Source organism: Lynx rufus, unplaced genomic scaffold (assembly GCF_022079265.1).
Source record: "Lynx rufus isolate CCGP_SWC_20201006 ecotype Redwood Valley unplaced genomic scaffold, mLynRuf1.p SCAF_25, whole genome shotgun sequence".
NCBI classification, from domain to species: Eukaryota; Metazoa; Chordata; class Mammalia; order Carnivora; family Felidae; genus Lynx; species Lynx rufus.
Genome location: NW_025814840.1, coordinates 17,282,850 through 17,305,750, shown reverse-complemented (window position 1 = coordinate 17,305,750; position 22,901 = coordinate 17,282,850). Strand labels below are relative to the sequence as shown.

Below are 22,901 nucleotides of genomic sequence, written 5' to 3'. Positions count from 1 at the left end.
AGTGAATGGCAGGTGATGGTTAGTTCAGTTTTTGATTATGGAATATATATTTATTTGGTCTATATTCATAAAAGATAGTTTTGCTGGGTACAGAACTTTAGGTTGAAAGTTATTTTTTTTTCTTGCAGCACTTTGAAAATAGTCTATTATCTTCTCACTGCCATTTTGATGTTGAGGGATTTATAGTCAGTCCAATTATTGACCCTAAGTAGGTGATAGGATTTTTCTGTTTAAAAATTTTTCTCCTTATGTGTTCTCCTACTACTTATGGTGTGTCTGGATATGGATTTCTTGTCATTTATGCAACTTTTTAAAAAAAATCTATGGATTTATATTTCCTTAGTTCTGGGAAATTGTTAGCTATTATTTCTTCAAAAACTGCCTCTCCTCCATTCTCTTCTCCCAAGATTTCAATTAGATATATGCTAGACATTCTTACATCTTCCACATCTTCTGTCTCATGTTTTCTAACACCTGGACTCTCTGTGCCACAGTTTAGATTAATTCCTAATGCTCCACCTTCCAATTAAGCAAGTTTCTCTCACCTATGTCTAATTTGCTGTTAAGCTTACACACTGAATTCTTCATTTCAATATTTTCTATTCTTAAAGCTTCCAATTTATTTTTAATCTGCCTGGTCATTTTTGATAATCTCTTATTTCTTGCTCATGTTTCTGATTTCTTCATAATTTCTCTCAACAATTTCATTTGGTGTCAGAGACTGTATTCAACAATTCCAATACTTGAAGCCCTTGAGAGTCTAAGTCTGTTGTTTGTTATTCCTGTTGATTTTGACATATGGTTTTGGTGATCTTGGTTTTTGACTCTCATTCTAATGATCTTAATCTGCGGGAGTACTTGGACCCCAAATTGGCACTACTTTCTTTCCACACAGGTTTGCATTTTTTCTTGTTGAGATCCTGTGAATATGGTCCCCCAATATGGGGCTGCTTTAGCTCCTTGAAAAAGTTTAGCAAGCCTATCTTGCTTAGACCTTAAGGCCTCCCATTGTAGTGGCTGTTACATGCCTTTACCTCCAGGACACTTTTTGCTTTTCAAATGTGCTTATCATTCACCACTCTAGTTTGAATCTGCCACCAACAACCCCCCACCCCCACCCCTGCTTGTCTTTCTTTCTACAGCGTGAGGGGATCGATCTTTGCAGATTTTTCTTAATTTTTAAGGCATTGCTAGACTCCCAGGAATTAATTTCTGTTCCAATTGTTTTTGTAATGGGATAGCCCTTTAGCCTGTATGTTTTGCCATAATGTAAGCAGTAGTTGACCAGCAGTGTAATTTCAAACTTCTGGCTTTAAGTAATTTGTTTCAAAAGTAACATGGTGGGGCATCTGGGTGGCCCAGCAGGTTAAGCGTCTGACTTCAGCTCAGGTCATGATCTCACGGTTCATGGGTTTGAGCCCCACGTCGGGCTCTCTGCTGACAGCTGGGAGCCTGGAGCCCGCTTCAGATTGTGTCTCCCCCTCTCTCTGCCCCTCCCCTGCTCACGCTCATGCTCATGCTCTGTCTCTCTCAAAAATAAAATAAAATTAAAAAAAACTAACATGGTAATAATAATGCATATCAAAAACTGCCAGTAAGTACATCTGAAGTTTGAAGATTGCAAAAAATTAGCAGGGAAGGCCAGGCTAGCAGGAGAGATGATATCCAAAGGTAAGTTTCAAGGTGCCGTATAAACTAAGCTATTTGCAGACATATCAAATCCAAAAATAAATACTTGAGAGACGTGGGTAGAAAGCCGTTTACTGAGCAAGAGATATCATGATAAGCTTATAGTTCAGTCTTGAAAAAAGTCATTTTATTTAAAGCACTTACTTTATGTGGGGCTGTAACCCTGGCTGTTCTTCATAATCTTCTATGAGGAAAGGCAGATTTTTAGCCCAGTGGTCTTTAAAGCTTCCAGGCAGATCCACATCAATGTTATATTCCGTAAGGGGAGTATCGAGGTGTGCGTGAAGATACCGAGAATACTCTGCAGGTATGAGACGAGATCTGACACACCCACATCGGACACACGCCCCCAAATATCGCTCCAGAAGTATTTCTTCTTGCTGGCTGTCATACAACTGCTCTGTGACAAACTGTTAATTCCCAGAATCCTAAAGGGTGGCTCCAAATTTCAGTAAGTCGCTAACATCACATGATACAGGGTAACTCAAGTTACCAGGGTCAAATATAAGCCAGTCAATCAGGGTCCACTTTGGCTAAATTTTAATCATCCTTCCACGGACACCATCAAAGATCTCACTTTTTAGCTGCAGAGTCTGAGAATCCGAGTTCAGTGTCGGAGCCTGGTTTTCTGTCAACTGATATAAATCAACTGACCATGTACATGATTTCATCAACTGACTGCTGCTTATCTCTACGGAAGCAGTACAGAAAAAGACCAGGACATGGAGTGCCCCTCCTTCAGTCTACAGCTCCCGCGTTCTACTAACCCGGGAAACAAGAGGAAATTGTAATTTACAGTGAGGAGCTATGCTGTCCAGTAGGCAGCCCCCAGCCACGTAGCTAGTGAACACTTAAAATGTGGCCACTGTAACCGAGAAACTGTATTTTAAATGTTAATTTAATTACTCTAAACCTAAAAACTGATATTTGAGTCAATTATTAGAAAACTTTAGTCTATTTGGAACAACTCACATGTATGAACCTACTTTTTCAACTTTAAATTTTACAAAACAGGACTTCAAATTAAGAATTTCCAACAAAAATTCGGGGCGCCTGGGTGGCTCAGCCAGTTAAGCATCAGACTCTTGACTTTGGCTCAGCTCATGATCTCACGGTTTCGTGAGTTCCAGCCGACGTCAAGCTCCATGCTGGCACTGAGGAGCATGCTTGGGATTCTCTCTCTCCCTCTCTTGCTGCCCCTCCCCACACTCTAAAAAACTTAAGAAAAAAAAGTTTTTGACAAAAAAAAGGTATTTGACAAAAGAACTTCCAATAAAAATTTAACATCCAATGTAAGTATAACGATGTAAATATAAAGATGTGCTGTAAATATAAAATATACACATTTCAAAGACTTAGTAAAAAAAATAACGTAAAATATCTAATGATACTAACAAATAGTGTTTTCATAATAATTACATGTTGAACTGATATTATGCATACACCGCATCAAATAAAATGTATTATAAAATGAATTCCACCTGTTTATTTTTACTTTTTTTAATGTGACTACGAAAAACTTAAAACTGCAGGGCTCATAAATTTTTACAGTTGGGCAGTAGTGGTATGAGAGGGTTTTTGATGACAAAGGAAAGAGGAAAAAGGGGAGTAAAGATCTGAGCTCTGCACGAACAACAAAAATGTTATATCGTGATGAGCACTGAAAGTATACAGAATCGTCAAATCATTGCACCGTGTGCCTAGAACAAATATAACACTGTATGTTAAGTATGCTTCAATAAAAAACAAATCCATTTTGGAACAAAACAAAAAAACAACAAAACAAAAATATAGTTTTATATGGCAGAGAAAAGGTGAGATCCTGCCTAATCAAAAGATGACATAAAGATTTGCTTTCTTCCTCATCCCAACTGAGTATCTCCAAAGTAGGTGAGAATTCTGATATGAAGGAGATACGTCAAAGCTACCAAGTTTACATTTAACAACAAAAACCTCAGAAAATGTTACTCTCCTATTACTCCTATGTCTCTAGACCAGGTGTAACGAGACCCATCCCATACCCAGATGGTTGTCACGTTTAGCTCAAAATAGGTTTGACTTGAGTAAAATTTTTTAAACTTTTTTAATGTTAAAGAGAAAAAAATCCATAGGAAGTGATAGACAAAGTATGCGACTGGTCTCTAGAAGACAGGGGTCTTATCTAGTCCACCAAGGGATGGCCGTGTTCATGTTTCCTAGTGCCTTCGAGACTCAGCTGTTTCATACGACACAAGCGACAAGCAATATGATTTATGTGGCTCTGAGCATCCAAATTCAATGCTTCAGCAATTTTGTGACTTACCTCGGAGATATTTCACTTTCAGATACTCTGGGCTAGCCTTCTGGCCTGGAAGAGGATCATTTAGCATAACTTTAGTTTGTGCTTTTATTCCTTCGTAAAACTGTCCCATCGCAACATGGCTGAGTCCTTTCATATACTGGCACACCTCATTATAGGGTTCTAGCTGCAGACACCGCTGAGGCATGGAGGGAGAAAACGCCCCATTAGTTTCAATACAGTTGCAGATAACTCTTAAGCGTTTTATTCTTCAATCTGGAATTAGAAGGGCTTTCCCTCCAGGCTAAATCAGACCAAATGCATGCTCTGTAAATCAGTCTCTAGGACACAGCAGTGGTTTTTTCTCTTTCTTTTTGCAGGGGTATAAACATTACCTTGTCCTTCTCTCTAGTCATTTCACTAAATTTTGTTGAAGAATGATCCCAGGGGCTCCTGGGTGGCTCAGTCAGTCGAGTGTCTGACTCTTGATTTGGGCACACATCACGACCCATGCAGTTCGTGGGATCGAGCCCTGCATCGGGCTCTGCACCGACAGCGTGGAGCCTGCTTGGGATTCTCTCTCTCCCTCTCCCTCTCTCAAAGTCAATAAACAGTTAAAAAAAAAAAGAGAGAAAGAAAAAAAAGGCTCCACGAGCTGTTACAGTGCTTCTCACTTACGGATGCTCACCTTGAAGTTCTTAAGAGCCTCCTGCAGGCTGCCGTGGTGATAGAGCATCATTCCCCGCAGCTGCAGGGTCTGTACGTGATTTTGGTTGAGCAACAGCGCCTTCTGAAAGCTCTCGGTGGCGGCTTCAAAATTGCCCAGTTCTCTAGGTATTTGACAACAGTTATGAGCACAGTGCAGAACGTTTCAGTAAACACACAGAACAAGTTAGCCTCAGAATTACAGTCCCAGATGAGAATCAGATACCTTGATAGGGATTCCCTTTTCTATTTTACCACTTTACACTTTGACACATCCACATCTCACTTGCTTTTCCCAAATTTTACTCGACTGCAGGATAACCACAAGGCCCTTGAAATTCTTTGGGGAAAATGAATTTATTGCTTTCCAAAAGCAAGTGCTTATTCAAATCCTTTTCCCCAATTCATGACGAGCTCCAACCCTTAAAAAAACTATGATTTTAGTAGATTTTAGTAGATTTTTAGTATTTAGTAGATTTTAGTATTTAGTATTTAGTATTTAGTATTTAGTAGATTTTAGTATTTAGTATTTAGTATTTTAGTAGATTTTTAGTATTTAGTAGATTTTAGTATTTAGTATTTAGTATTTAGTATTTAGTAGATTTTAGTATTTAGTATTTAGTATTTAGTATCTTTAGTAGATTTTAGTATTTAGATAAAATCATGTTTCTCCTTTGCGGGGAGGGGGGGAGTATGTAGGTTACAATCATACATAGGTATATCATTCTGAATCAAATTCATAAGCCGAAAATTGTATTTTTCCTGTCACAGAAGTTACTTCCCTTAAAATCCAGTAAATCATTTTGTAATTTAAAACATCAGAAAGAAAGTATATTTTAGGATAGCAATCATTTCAGAGTAGAAATATTATTAGGCTTCTTTTACCTATCAAATTTTTTACAAATAACAAAAACACCTTAAAAACATGCCATGTGTCTATTTTTTGTAAATAATATTTTTTAAAAATATACTACCCATTTACATTTACATATCACTTTACTAGTTACTCTAGGTGTTTTCAAATCTGTTTTCAATGTATGTCCCCAACCATTCTGTGGGACAGCAAGGATAAATATCATCATTTAAATTAAAAACGAATGCAAAGACACTTTCTTCAAGTTAGTGGTAAGAGAGCTTCTCCAATGACTGCATCAGATAAATAAGCTCTAGAATTCAATCCTTCCTGGGTGAGGTGACTAACAGCTCTGACAGGGATCTCGGTTACTGTCTCTTTCCTAACTTTTACAGAACCTCGTAAGGGAGAACCCTGACGCTCAGGGAAGTTGAGGAGACACAAGTGTGGAATGGACAATCTGGAACCAGAACCGAATCTCTTGACTCCTGAATCCCGAGCCCTTCCGTCAAGCCATGCAATCTCCTTTTCAGGTCAGACTGTAAAGATTTTTGAAAGCCCAAAGTCAAAGTAGCTCTACTGGTCAGGGTAACACCAGGAGTCAGGATGCCAGGGTCAAAGCACAACTTCTCACTCCTGATGGAGATGCACAGTGACTGTATATCATAGTTGATCATATTGATGGTCATCGATATCATCCTATGCAGCATAATTTTCCATCCTTTTAATCAAGGAATCTTCAAACGAATCACAGTGATGTGGGAATTAACCTTATTTACGGTCTAGAAAAGCATCAGTGTCTATGACTCAACCAGCATATAATGCTGCTATTCAAAGCAATAAATTTTGAAGGACGAACATTTTCTAGACCAATATATACAAAGCGAAGTCGTTTTAAAAGATGATATATACGTCATGATACCCTCTGACCCACGGGTCTTTCTATATTCCAGAGAAGCTCTCAACAAGCGTATTAATGCCTATGTGATTTAGAAGGACAATCTCTTCTGGTTAAGAAATTCAATTTCTTTTAAAATATCACTATTACGACAGGGTGCCTGGGTGGCTCAGTCAGTTGAGCATCCAACTTCAGCTCAGGTCAAGATCTTGTGGTTCGTGAGTTCGAGCCCCATGTCGGGCTCTGTACTGACAGCTCGGAGCCTGGAGCCTGCCTGCTTCAGATTCTGTGTCTCCCTCTCTTTATGCTTCTCCCCTGCTCACACCCTGTCTCTCTCTCTCTCTCTCAAGAATAAATAAAGATTTAAAAAGTTTTTTTAAATAAAATATCACTATTATGTGAGGCTCTCTTGTCTCCCCACTCTACACCCTCCCTCCTACCCTGACTACTGTTCCTTTTCTTACCTATAGGCCTGTCCCAGACTTTTGTACGCATCAATAAAATCAACTTTCTGCTTCAAGGCTTCTTTGAAGGACTCAATAGCTTCCTGAAAAAAGTATATGGGAAATTATGTCATGTGCATGACTATTAAAATTGAGTTTCACTTAAATCACTAATGGACTTAAATATACAATGTACACGGTCTTGGAGTGATTTTCCTTTTTTAATATGAGGACCTCGCAAAAAGAGGTAGAGAGTCTGACAAACTGAGTCAGGAGGATTTGATTTCGACAGGAAACAAATGCTCTGCTCTGGGCAATAACAGAGCCTTACAAGTTTCTCCCCTTTCAGAACCGGGAAACGGCTTCCCTCCGTCTACTTCATTAGGTAACGATATCACCTTTGTGTCAATATCATTTCTTTAATCAACAAAGGCCTTGTGGAATAAAAGTAAGCCTACTAGCTGTATACAATTTTAAATGATCATAACTAGCAGCATTTAAACTGAACCAGCGGAAGAGACAAAAAAGGAAGCCCAAAGTGAGATTGTTCATTAAAAAAAGACCAAAAGCACCAAGGCTCCTAGATGGACTCTGTGAATGATTCCCATGATCTACAGGAAAAAGATACAGTAAAACAAAACAGAGACCTTGAGGTGGGGGCGTCTGGGGGACCTAGTTTTCTGCCAGCACCACTCCAGGTCTGTGGCTGACGGAGTGAGAAGGCGGCACGGGTGTTGCGCCCTGGGGAGCAGCCTGCCGGGAACGCACAGTGCACCTGGCCGCTGTGGAATCCTCTGGAAACTGTTACTACAATGCACCAGTCTGCTTCCCAGTAAACATCCTGGGCTTACACTGTATTCAGTGTGCTCTCCATTATGACTTGATTATCTACTGTGATAAAAAATGATGAAGACATTTCACACATTTCCCAAGGAAAAGATGTGTCTTACTTAAGTTAATGGCTACAAAGGATCTCTGAAGGCTTTCAAGAGAAAGAAAGGCTTTAAAACTTCTGTGTATTTCACACCTGATTAGATAATTCATAGCACAAAAACTACTAACATGTCAAATGCCTTGCACATGGTAGGCACTCAATAAATATTTAGTGATTTGGTAGGCACATAATCCTAATTCTTTTCTAAAAAAAATCATTCATTCCCTGCTTCTTGATTTTCTCTGTAGGAGGCAGCAGGGTAGGAGGGGCGGGCTTTCAAACCTTTCTAAGGTGACAACGGGGACAACAACCTACTCATTAAGGAGTCCCACTGACTGTGTACCGTTCAGCGGAAGGATGAGAACAGATAAATGTTAACACTTAAATGTCAAAGACTACTCTTCATTAGGCTTCTGGCCCTGGCACAGTCTAGATCTTCTGAGTTTTTTACAACTACGTTTTCAATTCAACAAACATGTATTGAGCGCCTACTATGTGCCGGGGGCAGGGTGAGGTACAGGGGACACAAAGCCAAGCAAATCACTCTCTCTGTCCTCGAAGAACTCAGTCTAGTTAGAAAGCCAATTACTTAAACAGGTTATTAGAATATAAACTAAGAGCTACAAGAGAGATACAAGTAAGAGTCTCTGGGAATAAAGAGGAAGGAATACCTAACTGAGCCTGGGACACCGGGACAGGCTTCACCAGGAGGGCAAGTGACAACTGAGCTGGGTCTGGGAGAATGAGAAGGAGGGTGGCAGAGAAAGACGGGGTGGTGGGGGTGGGCAGCGGTGGGGGAGGCAGGACGGCAAGAGTGCGGGTGCCTGGTGGGAGTGGAGGGAAGGAAGAGACAGGGGGCCAGGCCCTGTGGCGAGCCGGGACCAGAGGGGAAGGGCCTCTGGCGTGCTCTGCAGTGGGGGCGTCACCCTGCCAGCAATGAGGACTGGGGGCTGAGTAGGTGTGCGACCTCACAAAACTGACTCTAGAGATGACTGCCACTGGCCACAACAGAGCAGGCGGGCGGGACAGGGGAGGGGACGAAGCCCAGTGAGGAGGTGACTGCAGGAGCCCAGGCAAGAGATAAAGAAAGCTCAAACTGAGACGGTGTCTCTGAGGACAGAAAAGAAGGGTCACACTCAGGAGATATCCTGAAAGGCAAACTAAGAATCCAGTGGCCGTGGGTAGGGGGTGGTGAGGGAGAAGGGAGGGCAGGAAGCTTAGGAGCTGAAGAGCCCGGGTGAAAGGCGAGAGCGTTAGCCAACGTGAGGAAGTAGGGGGGCCGGCTGCAGGGCAGGGGTGGGAGGAGGTGATGAGTCCAGCTGGGGCGTGGGAAGTCTGGGGTGTTTGTGGACGTCTGGGGGAGATGCCCGGGCGACATCTGCTGCCCACTGCACTTACAGCACGCTGGGACGCCACAGTTCTTCAAAGTCTGATTTCTCTTCAGCTTTTAAGAGTCTTTGGTTTCGGGGTTCCTGTCTAATCACTGCACAGCTCTCTACCTCATTCTGCCAAAGAGGGGACATAGCAGAATCAAGATTTGAAGCCACTCGGAACAAAGAAACTACGTTCGAAATGAATCAGTCTCCAAGCACACGAACCGGCTCGGAGTTTGTTTGCGCAGCGCGGGCGGGCATCACCCCACCTGGGCCGCCATCTTCCTCCCTCACCAGTGGTGGGTGGCCATCACTCCGGCCTTCCTGCTTCGTTACAATGAAGAGAACAGTTGCAGGGACCTCTCGAAGCAGAGGCTGATAAAAAAACATGCGCTCGGAGTGTACCATGTTTGAAATATCCTTACGACACAAATACGAGACAAGTTTTTGCCGTGTTTTCCCCAGAGAAATCCAAAATGGCTGACAGATCTACCAAGCTGGACGGCTGCGAAATCTGTCAGGTCATATTGCCTGCAGAATTTCTCATGTATTACCTCATTAAGTAAAGAAGCAAACCACCCCCGTAATTCATTTCTGAATTGCCGCTGACCTGGGCAGACCAGCTTCAGGATATAAAGACAGCGCCAATTCATGGGTCCATTTAACACGTTGTCTCTACAGTTAACAAGAGACCTAAAGATATCTACACTAAGTTCATTAGTTTAAGGAAGATGTGTCACCGCTAGTTTTCCACTCTGTGTAACTGGGACACCCTCTGCCCCTTCTATATACTTTGTGGGGATGCCGTTGGGACGAGTGAGACAATACGTCAACACTCTGACCTCCTCGGACAGCAGATCCATAAAAATGCAAAGGAAAGGTTCCCATCTATTACACACGTTGATGCTGGGTTTATTTACGAGCACGCTGAAGAGGAGAAAGCCCCACGTGGTTCGGCGAGGTTGCTGCTCGAGGGACAGACTTTGCATCTGGTGTTGTGACTGTGAGGTTTTTTTTTAAATTTAAGGTAACTGAGAGAAGGCGAGAGGCAGATGCAAAATAAAACTGGAAAAGCCCATCTGGCAGCTGCTCAAAGCACATTTTAAATAACTGCTCTCGACACCCAGGGCTGCTGGCCTGAGTCTTGCGGGGGCAGACGGGAGGTCTGTGAGGACCACCCACCACACCCCGGCAGGAAGGACGGGAGGCGGACGAAAGAAAATCTTCCCGGTTCCCTCTGGTTTGGTAGTTTGTGGATGGGAGTTATTTTTTTAAGGTCTATGACACTTAGATGAAATTAAATGTTCACATGTAACACGATCTATAATAACTAATACCTGATTCGTGCTCATAGCTCTTAAAGTACCTTTCACACACGTTGTTTTATTGAACCCCTTCAAGAGGCAGACGGCAGAATCATCTCTACATGACAGATAAGGGAAGGAGCGGCGGAAAAGCCTTAAGCAGCTTGTCCAGTGGGACAGTTCACAGGGTTCAGAGCAGGAGCTCCAGCCACGGCCTTCCAACTCCAAACCCAACGCTCTGTCCTTGAAATTCATTCAGTCCACTAGTACTTATTGAGCACCTACTATGTGACAGGCGCCACCCATGACGCCGAGGGTTTACAACATGTGGCCTTTTTAAAGGTCAACTGTGCCTACCCCCCAAGAGTGCGGGCGTGATCCTCGAAACCACTTTCCGTAATAAAATGCACGTTCTTTCTGCCAGAGCACTCTTTCCTGCCACGCGCTCCTGAGATTCGTCACAGCTTTCAAAGTTAAGGTAAAGAACAACCTTCTCTTTTGCAGGCTCTCTTGACCTGCCAGACAGCATTAAGCGTTTTTCACCTACCCAGGCTGACTCTTAGGCCAGCCTGTCTTCAAACGGACGGCTCGGGTGGGTCCTGCACCAGAGCTCTGACCCTGTGCCGGCTGTGGGTGCCGAGGAGGCCACTGTGAGAGACCAGAGCTCCCCTCCCGACTCCCACCCAGGTCTCTGTCCCAAGATAAGGCTCTTGCACCATAGGTCCTCAACACGCCCAGGGAGTGCCAGGCCAAGGACAGGAGGCAGGGACGGGCCAGAGGTGACACTGCCTCTCCACACATCAATCGGCTTGGATGACACCTTTTCTATTTCCCTCAACTCCTTCCCCCCAACAGCAATCTCCAGGCGGCAGCAGCAATGTGCTCGTTGTAGTAATGTCTCCAGACCCACTCTTGGAGCCCCCAGGGGTCCGATCAGGTCTCCGGTTACCCGTGTCTCCCCGTGGTCCTCTGCCCCTAAGCCCCCCTGCCACTGGGTTGTCAGAATCCACATCCTAAATAGCAGATTGGGTCTCAATGACATCCTTTCCCCCAAAGCTAGATTTTACAGCTCTCTGGGCCTACAAATTAAAATCAAGATGCTCAGCATAGCACTCTAGACACTTCGGGGGCCTCCCCTCGGCCGACCTGACAGCTCAACTCCCTTCCACTCAAACCTACTTGCTACGCCGCAAACTGGCCGTACCTCCTCCATGTTCTTTGCCAGCACTCATGCTTTGTAGCTGGCTGCCCCCAATCCACTCCGCCTGCAAGGCCGAGGACAACGTCCACTTGCTCTCTGGAACCTTCTCTAACCCCGCAGCTTAAGTGAATCCTTCCTATCCCTGTTTCCAAAGCACTTTGTTTACACTACTTTTTTTCGTGTATTTACCATATGATAAATTATACGTCGGGGGGTGGGGGGGGAGAGGGGAACTTGGTGAACTGTATCCTTCCTAAGCGTAAAGTGCAAAGAATTCTTTCTCCCTATTTATCCTTGTCCCGTCTGCACCAGATAGTAGGAGCTCAATAAATACACCGACTCAAACTCCCTCCTAAAATAAACCAATCAGGTGGACACGTGAGATGTCATTTGCAAACAGGCCAAGTGGAATCCCATTAAAGTCTTCCCACCCTCGAGAGAAAAGCAGAATCATTATACGGTGCACATATTGTGTAACACTTTCACCTTCAAAAGTCCTCTGTGAAAGAAAGTTAGACCTTTGTATAGCATAGCTATAGGCTGGTTTTTGTTCAGCTCTAGGGACTGCTGAAAATCTTCATGGGCGGTCGCATAGTCCTACAGAAAGGAGAGCAAGGGAAAAAAAGAGAGTAGCATTCATTAGATATTTAGACATTTCCTACTTTTGATTGGTAGAGGAAAAAAAAATCCCATTTCATTCTATGCCCTCTTCGGCATTAAAGGGAACATTTCATGCTCATAAATATCAGCTGAATGCTTATCCTATTCGTTGAAACAGTTGGTTTTCTTAAGAAATTGATGGGGAAAATCCCGCAAAGGTTTAATTTAAATACGCTGTCTCAACTACAAAAAGATTATTTATGGTCTCTCTGCCCCTGCCCCTCCCCTGCTCATGCTCTGTCTCTCTCTCTCTCTCAAAAATAAATAAACATTAAAAAAAAAGATTATTTATAAAAACAGTATTAAAGTCATAATCTGTCAGAGAAACTTAACAAATTATTTTCTGGTACTAGCATCTTACTACACTGAACACTTCCAAAATGATTATGCCATAGGTCAACCTTAACGTGTGTTATGCTGAGGTTGTTTTCATACCCATTTTCTCTTGCAATAGAAAATTGTTCCTGAAGTTACGTAAACCCACGCAAATAATGGCAGCAATCAGAGATACCACTATGACGATAAAAGATAATCTTGCCAGATCTGGGTCACTGCCACCGACAAGCTACGGTCTGAGAAGCCACGTTGGTTCTAGTTATGGCTCTTGCTCCCCGAGGAAATTCCAACTGTGCCTTTCAGTTTCACAATCACATCGGTAACATGTGCACCTGTTTCCCTGTGCTGACATGTGCAAAAAAGGCTGAAGTGCAGTCAGTGAACCAAATCTCTTCATTTTCTCTTTCTTTTTCCCCGAGTCTAGAATTAGTCACTGCTGACAGTTCAAGCAAGACAATGTACTCTTGGTACTTAACGTTTCTCCGCTGGGTTCAAGTTCAGCTAAAGAAAGTGCTTTTACGACTGTCTTGTGTCACAAGCATATTATTATGCAGCCCCGAACCCACATCTATCTATCAAAGAGCAGCTTTCTGAAGTGAACAGAAAAGTGAAGTCTCTATTATCACAAAAGAAACATTTCAAGGCAAAAATCACTCACCTCTGATATGAAGTACAGGGTCCCCCGGTGTCTGTACAGCCGTGCTGAGGGCTGCAGCTGAATAGCTTTGGTGAGATCATTCACTGCTTCATTAATTCGTCCCAGAGGGGACAGAATCTATAAACCCAAACATGTCATTAGCGGAGAAATCTTCCAGTGACAAACCCCCAAACTGCCAATGTTCTTGACTTTTCAATTCCACCTCACCACACCCCACTCACAAGATCACTTTCCCGGCAGCAAGAATCCTTGACCCCACATACTACGCAGTGAGGTTCAAAGTCAACAGGCCGAGGGGCTGCCGATCTTTGTCCCGCAGATGGGGAGGCTGACGAACTAGAACTACAGCAATGGCTTTGTCACGGTTTCATGGTCTGGGTTACAACAGATGTCGATTTTCTTGAAATGTGACCCTTTTTTTCTCAACCTATCATTATCTTTCAAAACAAAATTTAGCATTTCAAAGTTAATCTGAAGGATGACTTTGAGCCATTAAGAGCAGAGAAACTGACAGACACAGATTAGAGTCCTTCATGGTCTTTAGCTACGACCTCTGTGGCACTAAGGGCTGACTGACAATCTAAGACTCCAGGTGTTTTGGGAGTCCCTTTGTGTTAACTCTCAGCTCATCGGTCAAGATCTGCACGGCGGAAGAACAAAGGTCCGCAGGCTTGTTTGGGAAACCCTGGTGATGCAGCAGTCAGCTGTGTGCAGGTGACGATGACAACACAGAAGACAGTTGAGAATGCAAAACTACACCAAGAGGACGTGAGAAAATCCAAAATGGGTTAGCAGGACTCATGCAATCAAGCTCAAGCATTTCATCCTGAGCAAATGTCCTGAAATTCGGGTTAATTTTGCTCTTAGAATATAGGTCATTTCCATCAGGTTCTACTACGTGGTTTCCTACTCTGCGGGAACCGAAAACCAGCAAAAGAGAGAGGATTCTGGCAGGCACATCACCAGTGGCAAGAACGGAAGCTCAGAAAAAGGAAAGAAAGAAATTACGGAATATACACCTGAGAATTCAAAAAGCATAGCAGTCTGGGGTTAGATTTTGGGAGAAAGAACATCCCTACCTAGTTCATAACCCCTACGTACATAACTGAATCACCACACCTCAGCACAATAATCGACATTCACAATAATGACCTGAGTAACTAAAAAAGGTAGAATGATGTTCATTAAACACAGACTATCGCAGCAAGGATGAAAGAGAAAGATTTCTCATCAAATAATTTCAGACGTATGTAAACGGTAAGCTGTAATTTAGCTAGAAAAACCACTTTGTAGTGATATCGTTGCCCAATGATGCCAGGAAAGAGGAATATCACTATATATATTTAAGATCATTGAAAATTACTTTTCGGATTACCAATATCACTTTTGGGTACACGACTAGCTTTTGAGTAGATATGAGAAGCTTTTTGAGTAGCTTTTGAGAAACTTCTAAAGCTGCTGAACAAGTCTTCTTTCTATGCACACTTAATGAATTCATGCTTTACCGTAACATTTTAACATGACATCAGAGTAATGGAGGGAAAAAGCATCAGCACCCCTCCCCAGAGCAGATATCACCAAATCTCACCCTAAACACCAACAAGGCTCTCGTGCAGTAACGAACAAATTACAATCCCTTAACCCTTATGGTTACAATCCAAAATAGACAAGAGATAATGAATTATATCATTAACTGAGAAAGAATTTTATTCAGAAACCCAAATTCCCAATAAGACATAAAATTCACTTTGTGAAACTGAACTATAACTTTAGACACTGTAATTTTGAGAATACAAACATCGCAAATACAGTTGTTAAATTACTAACACATTTAGTGTTTTCTTTACTTCTAAGTTTTCTCCCCCATAAGAGGAAATAAGTCATTTTTCCTTTAGTTCAACTATGAAATCCCATTATGTCAGATGACTAAAAGTTAAGTTTTAGCCAGTGTGAACACATTAACAAATTCTAAAGCATTCGATATGGTTAAATGAGCGGTAAAATGAAATCTGGGTAGTTTGTAACTATATTATGCAAACGGTAAGAGGAACACGTTTTATTAAAAGGAATGCCTCACCACACGCTCCTTTCTCTGATCTGAATACCCTTTCTCCACCTTGTCCCCCAAGATGTGGGCTCTGATTGGCTCTAGCATTATCTGTTCAGTGAGGCCTCGGCAGACAACCCCCACCCTGCCCCTGCCAGCCTCCCCCAAGCTCTGACACACCACATCTCTCTGTTCCTGAAGAAGCATTTCCTCTTCCCGCCTCCCATCACAAATACTACCTGGTATTTTCACCAAGTTATTTCTGTCTCCACTTCAAGTCCTAAATTCCTTCAAGGTCTGGTTTTGGTCACCCTTACCTGCTCTATGTCTCTATGTAGATAAGTACATCTCCCAAGAATTATACATAAGTGTATACACACACACACACGCACGCACTTGTAATGGTTATAAATCTCATTCTGACCATACTGTCATACTGTTTGACTAAAGTATGTCATAGATAGAGTAAACATGAACACTGACAGTAATAGTACATGTTATAACCACATATTTTAATACTAAATATTACTATTAAATGTTAAATCAGGAGTATCTCTCAGTCAGTCCATAATTTTCTAGTAATTTCAACCACGTTTAAAGGCATAAAGTACCTATGGAGGAAAATGCAATAGATAAGGGAGCTTTAAAATGTATAAGTCATAAAATAATAGGAAAAAAAATCTGAGATTCAACTAATCCAATAACGACAGAGGGAAAAAGAAAACCGCACTCACTTCTGCTCGCTGTTCAAATACCTCTGGACGATCTGGTTCCAAGGTAATTACTCGGCTCAATTCGAACAGAGCAAGTTCAGCATTCTTAATGTCCTTGAAAAGGCATTAGCTTAGTATGAGATACACTGTTACTCAAAATCAGGTTCAATAGTTTTTCTGAAAAAACTAAAAATTTAGTAAAGATATAACTACTTACTTAGAAGTAAATATGAACTTAGCTTCTAGATAAAAGAGCTGCTGGTTTAAATTCAGTTATGATTATTTAACTCACTCACGTCTACCTACCCATCAGTAGCCCATTAGACCTGGCTATATATCACAAGTTCCACTGATGGTAGGTTATTTTCTAAATTGAACCTATTTAAACACTGAATCAATGAATTTCAATGGATGAGTATGTGGATGGATAGCAGCATGCAAAATGATGCTGACCAGTGACAACATGGGGATACAAAGGGACCGAGTCAGTGTCCGTCAAAACCCCTAAGCCTACATACCTACACCTTAGGAAGTTCAGGTAAGTTGTCTTTAAAATTTGCATGTTATTTTTATATTAGAAATATGAGCATGTCACTTTTACATTAAAAATGCATTAAAGATACAAGGAAATTTCATGTCGAGATATAAAATGAAAAGAGAGGAGAATTGGGAAGAAGCTCATCTCTGACAACTTCTGTCATTTATTGATGCTCTGAATGTAACACTGCTTCCTTCCTAAACACCTCTGTCATTCCCAGATCTGAGTTCATTCTCAGTCCTCTATGTCTCAGAAGTATACAAATATTATATAAAATTTCACCAATAGGCCAGCACCTGATTAGTACAATTTTTTAAACTGGCAAAGATGAAAGTGATGCTTCTCCTTCAATCATCATTAATTTGAGTATTTCTAATATACAATAGGACAACAGAATAGTTTGTGTATAATATTCTAACTGAAAATACAAAGATCTGAATCTTAAACTATTTCCTTATTTACCATGTAGTCTCAGGAAAATCTTCATGTTTATACCATGGTGCCTTTGTTGAGTAAAATATGTCTATTATAACCCTCCTTCTGCATTCCCCAGAGAAATAAGGGGAAGAAGGTGAAAACGATATACTTATCTGGGGGAGAATATAATACATGATAACAAATAAAAATAATCTTTATCAAAAAAAAAAAACAAAAACAAACGCTTTTGGTCTTTTATCCAACCTTTAAAAATTGTGAAAGAAACTCAGATTCTAAGTCCTACTGCACTATGCATCCCTAGACTCTACTTCTACCAATGAATATTTCTTGGGAATTCAGTTAAGGTCTCATACTCTCCTTGCTCTATGTCCAGCTCATCATGAAATACAGTTTAGGCTGGCAAGGCTGTCCTTTTAGAGTAGATGGCAAGACGGACCCCCAGGAGCCCTGGGTAGAGATCCCCAGTCCCCCGCTCCCACCTTCCTGGCCACGTGATGTTGAGTACATTCTCTAAAGCCACGTTCGCAGGCGGGAACTGGCGTGCCCCCACTGTGTGTCCATCGGCACTCAATCAACAGGGAGCGGTTCTGTCGGAACCCTGGTCCAGGTCAGGTCATGGTAGGCACTATGGCAAGAGTAGCTATTCCATACTCACATGTAATCCCTTCTTTCCATAGGCTATCCCTCGGCCATAAATTGCACTAACCAGATCAGGCTCCTCCTAGTCAGACCAAAACAGAAACACGTCAAAAACTATAAACAAAACAAAACAAAACAAATCAGTTTCTACGTAAAGCGCGTTAACGCCACAAGCAACAAGCTCTAGTTTATGCTACTGCCACACATACGTCCACACGCGGTCCCCAACCAGGAGAGTCAGTGTGCTTGGGGCTCATTTGAATGAGACACGTGATTAAGGTTCTTTGCGTTAAAAAAAATAATAAAGAGAACCAACATTAACGAGCCCTGTGCTAGTTTCTGTCACACGGTCATCTCCTTTAAAACATCCTCTCAACAACCCTATGACCAGCAGCGTCCGCGATCGTGTGCTCTGGGTGGGGAAACGGAGGCCTGGGGAAATAAACGGTTAGGCGCGAAGCACTGGGCAATGCTTCTTCCCAGTTTGTCCCCTCGCACAGTCATGAAATCATCTGAAAAGGGAAGAACCTCCCAGTGCCAACTCCATCGAGCAACAAGAAACGAGTCCACTCCACAATCGGTTGGGGTGAATGCAGTCCTTTATGCTATATGTCAGAATAGGAATCAGACCCTTTCTGCAAGCTGCCCCCTGATGGACTAGATGAAACCCTTCTCAGGCCCAAGGACAGGGTCCTCTGCCTCGCCACCAGGTCCCCACAAACAGGTCAGTGGTATGAAGCATCCCACTTCCTGAGGGAAATGTCTCTCTTCTACATTTAGCCTCTGCAATTTCTACCTCTTCTCGGAATCCTTCCTCTGCATTTAAGAAAGAAGATATAGCTTCTGGCTATATCGTCCGGGGTGAAACTCTTGATGCTGCTAAAGAATTGAACAGAACTGTACCAGACGAGGCACTTTGTAGACTAGTCTATCATTCGGTTTCAAGTGTGAGATAGGTTGTCTGCCCGCATTGCAGAAAAAGACACAGCAACTCCAACAATAATGAGAAAAAATAAACGAGAAGATTCCATATATTGGAAAACAAAAAAGACTACTTGAAACAGAATCAGGTACACCCGTATCAAGCAGCAAACTGGTGCATCAGTGGCCTCAACCCAGCCGGCAGACTGGCTCACGGTGTATAAAAATGGGAAAAATTCAAGTAAACAGTGAAAGATCTCTAGCTTCACTTGAAAAATCAAAACATGCAGCAAAGATAAGCCCATATTTTTGCATTCTCTCATGAAAAAAAAAAAAAACTAGAGCTAAGTACTGGAGGCTTCCTTAGATGAGGGGTGTGTACTCATCAGTTTCCCGGAAGCCCACCCATCACCTCTACGTCACAGCAGTCCACTTTGCTCATTTAAACCACTTCCCTGGCTCCAGACGGTTCTGTTTGGAGTTGGGATTTATAACTTATATGTGACTGGCATGAAGGGCTCCATGCTATGCATTACATGGGAAAAAAGTCCAAGTTATAGAACTGCAGGGGAATGCCACTTCCTTTTATAAACAGTACTTATAAATGATTTGTGTGGGTCCGTACGTGCACAGAAAAGAATGCTCCAAAATGCTAACAGCAATTTTCTCTTGGGAGTGGGATTATGAGCTATGTTCCCACTCTACTTACTACTATTCCTTTTCCTTGTTCAAGACAAACATGTACACATTTATAGTTGGAAAAAGATGTTTTAAGTAATATGCGTTATAGAATATCAACATGTTTATTATAAACATTTTATTCAAATAAATAGTTGGAATACTTATTATCAACTACAGCAAAATCTAGAAAATGAAGAAAAGCGCAAAGGAGAAGGGCACCCCATAATCCTGCCACCCAGAGATAATAACACTTGAAACATTTAAATATCCTCCCTGGCTGGAAAATAAAAAAGGCAGAGAGTGGGGCGCCTGGGTGGCTCAGTCGATTGAGCGTCCGACTTCGGCTCAGGTCATGATCTCACGGTTCGTGGGTTCGAGCCCCGCGTTGGGCTCTGTGCTGACAGCTCGGAGCCTGGAGCCTGCTTTGGATTCTGTGTCTCCCCCTCTCTCTCTGCCTCTCCCCTACGCACTCTCTGTCTCTCTCTCAAATATAAAAATAAATAAATAAAAATAAAAAAGGCACAGAGGCTAGTTTGGAGGGAGAGGGATACAGGCACGGAGGGAGAGGAAGAGCAGGGAAAACAGTTTCCTGATGAGGAATTAAGGTAAGATTGACTTCATGTGTTTCCATAGCAATACCACCTGCCAAGAGACAGAACAGTCCACAGAAAGTAGTACAGGCTGGGGCAGGGGGCAGTGAGCCCACATGGCTCTTCCCCTCTGAGGACATTCTCCAGTGAGAGGAACACCTGCTCTCAGATGTGTAATGTCTCAAAATATATAATCTAAGAAGCTTTTCTCCTAAAACTGAAAAAAATAATTATAAGGGGCAAATCAGAAAAAAAAAAAAAGTTTACGTAAATAAATAGTTCTTCTACTGAAGTGGCATCTCCATATACCCTGTATACCTACAACAGCCACATTCAAACATACTGTGGCTCTAACTCATAGTAAAATGCCTTTTACGTCATTATCCAGGATACACATACATATGTACGTGACATGCACGCGCACACACATACACGCATTAGAAATGAGAGTTGCACTAAGTCAAACCTAGTCTTCCTATTGACATGCAGTCTTCTAGTTTCTATTCTAGTGTGTTTCATTTTTTTAAAAGGTGTTAGTCTTCACTTGCCAATCAATTTCAGGCCCTACTAAAAGGCAGCAACTCACAATTTGAAAAACAATGAGATAACATCTAAATGCTTTGGTAGAAAATATCGGTCATTTTCTTGCCTTGTTCAGTCTCATCTCCTTCCACTTTCCACTCATAATTCGTACTCTGTAAACGAGTACTACTTCATAGCTCCCCAGATACAAGACACTCTCCCAAGCTCAGCGTGCTACACATGCTAGTCCCTCTGCAGGAACACTCACCCACCGCCTCAGCTCAAACACCACCTCTCCCCTGACTCCTTCCAGACTCCCCTGGAAAATAAATAAGCTCCTTTGCCTTGGCCCCTACTGTATGCCGTACAGACATTAGTCCTTTGGTCAACAAATACTTAGGGCCAGCTTTCAGCCATGTCTGGTTTCATGTGTGAGGAATACCATAGTCACCAAAAACAAAGACAGAAGGTAAGATTCTTGCCTTCTTGGAGTTTAGCCAAAGAATCGCAAACATAAATGTAAAGTTACATGTTCAGTAAGAACGAGAGTAGTAAACAGTGCTTTTAGCAAATGCATAAAGACTAGACACGGTTAGGAAGGTTTCCCCCAGGAAGAGGTGCCTTGGATGAAATGTGTCGCAGGTGAGCGCATCTCAGAGTAGCTGGTCCAGGCAGAGGGAGCCAAAGGCCCCAAGGCAAGCAGGAAGTATAGCATCTGCTCCAAGATGAGTTTGGAGAGGTAGACAGGGACGTTATTAAGGATTTTAATCTTCAAGCTGAAAACAACAGCAAAGTACGTGTGTGTTTTAAAGTACAAAAGTGTACGTGTATGGATGGTGTGCATGTGTGTGGAGAGTGTGAGGTGATAATCCAGACAACCATGCCTGCACCGGTTATTTGGCAGGTGATAGTGGCTTGGCTGTGGTTTGACCAGAGCCAGGAGAAGCAGAGGGACAGGAGAGGTCCTTTGGGAGCTATCCAGAGAGAGTCGGTGCTGAAATCAGCAGCACACCGATGTGTGGAGCAGGTGGACTCACGTATGCCAGTGAAGAGGGTGCCACGCATTGATCCGGGCAGCACTGGCACACAACTAGGGATTCCTTCTCAGTTATGGGTAGGGGTGTGTGGAGGGATCAGGGGAAAGCATGCAGTCGAGTTGGAGCCTCTTAACAGATATAATTCCATTGAAGTCATTCTCTTATTACTCATTCTACTGCATCTGCACATTTGTCACCCACGGTGACAATCTCCTCAAGGGAATGTATCCTCATGTTTGGATTTGTGACACTTAGTCTTAGCCTGACACGTGAGTCTTAATATGTAGCAGTTGTTAGTTAACAACAATCACTGGCCATTTTTTAGGCAGACAAGAAGATTTTAATGAGTATTAAAGACTATCAGATCAAAGTCAGCTTGGCCTGGCCTCCTCTTCTCAGAGGGGGAGCAAGCAGATGACCTGGCCAGAAACAATGGGGTACCATGATTGGAAAAAAAGCCAATTCATAGTTCCATAAGGCAAAGCAGGGTGACACATGTGCCATTGGAATGGCTCCAGGTGGGCCACCAGCAATCACAGCTATAATATTTTATAGCAATAAAAGATTTCAAGCCTTTAAAAAATAGCCATTAAACAGTTTGTAACAGTTCAAATATCTGAACACTGACAACTTCCTGAATTTGGTCATCATTATTTTGGCCCTTAGGATTTTATGTGTGGCTGCCACTGGCAGAGAACCCTATAGTGGCCCCACATGCCTCACTTCCCCAGCCGTCCCTCTGGGTCACCCACGTGGTCTGATGCTTGTGGCGGTGACTTTCAGTTCTGCCAGTGACAGATAACAAGTTGTATCAATCAAGACAAGTAACAAAATCTATTATTTAACAACAACAATAATTACACATCCTGCTATACTGTTTAAAAAGAAATTCTAGGGCACCTGGGTGGCACAGTCAGTTAAACATCTGACCCTTGGTCTCAGCTCAGGTCATGATCTCACAGTTCATGAGTTTGAGCCCCGCATCAGGCTCTGCGTGGAGCCTGCTTGGGATTCTGTCTCTCTTTCTCTCTGCACCGCCCTCCCGCCCCACCGCCACTTGTGCACTCACTCTCTCTCAAAATAAATAAATAAACTTAAAAAAAATAAAAAGAAATTCTAGAGGCCACTGGCTGGCCAACGAACTCACAAGTGTCAGTAGTGTTCTACATAAGGGGCAAGTCTTTCCCTAACACCATGAGGGTCTCTGGTCCAGTGAGTGGAGTTTGATAGTAATTCTTTCAACGTTTATTTATTTTTGGGACAGAGAGAGACAGAGCATGAACGGGGGAGGAGCAGAGAGAGAGGGAGACACAGAATCGGAAACAGGCTCCAGGCTCTGAGCCATCAGCCCAGAGCCTGACGCGGGGCTCGAACTCCCGGACTGCGAGATCGTGACCTGGCTGAAGTCGGACGCTTAACCGACTGCGCCACCCAGGCGCCCCA

General features: G+C 42.6%; 1 protein-coding gene and 1 pseudogene across 5 annotated transcripts in view; one reads left to right on the top strand and one right to left on the bottom strand.

The window, feature by feature from the left end:
• Positions 1-22,901, bottom strand: part of TTC13 (tetratricopeptide repeat domain 13) — a 79,114-nt gene that overhangs the window by 25,422 nt on the left and 30,791 nt on the right. For 3 of the 5 annotated variants that reach the window (XM_047088604.1, XM_047088603.1, XM_047088607.1), the window contains exons 5-12: positions 17,724-17,789; positions 16,114-16,206; positions 13,333-13,449; positions 12,165-12,275; positions 6,888-6,970; positions 4,656-4,797; positions 3,992-4,166; positions 1,834-1,990 (exon numbers count right to left, since the gene is read on the bottom strand). In XM_047088604.1, coding sequence (XP_046944560.1) covers positions 1,834-1,990; positions 3,992-4,166; positions 4,656-4,797; positions 6,888-6,970; positions 12,165-12,275; positions 13,333-13,449; positions 16,114-16,206; positions 17,724-17,789 — 944 coding nt within the window. The remainder of the gene's footprint in view (positions 1-1,833; positions 1,991-3,991; positions 4,167-4,655; positions 4,798-6,887; positions 6,971-12,164; positions 12,276-13,332; positions 13,450-16,113; positions 16,207-17,723; positions 17,790-22,901) is intronic. The other 2 variants (XM_047088606.1, XM_047088605.1) reach the window with 1 other exon arrangement.
• On the top strand, positions 22,566-22,705 carry LOC124518922 (uncharacterized; annotated as a pseudogene).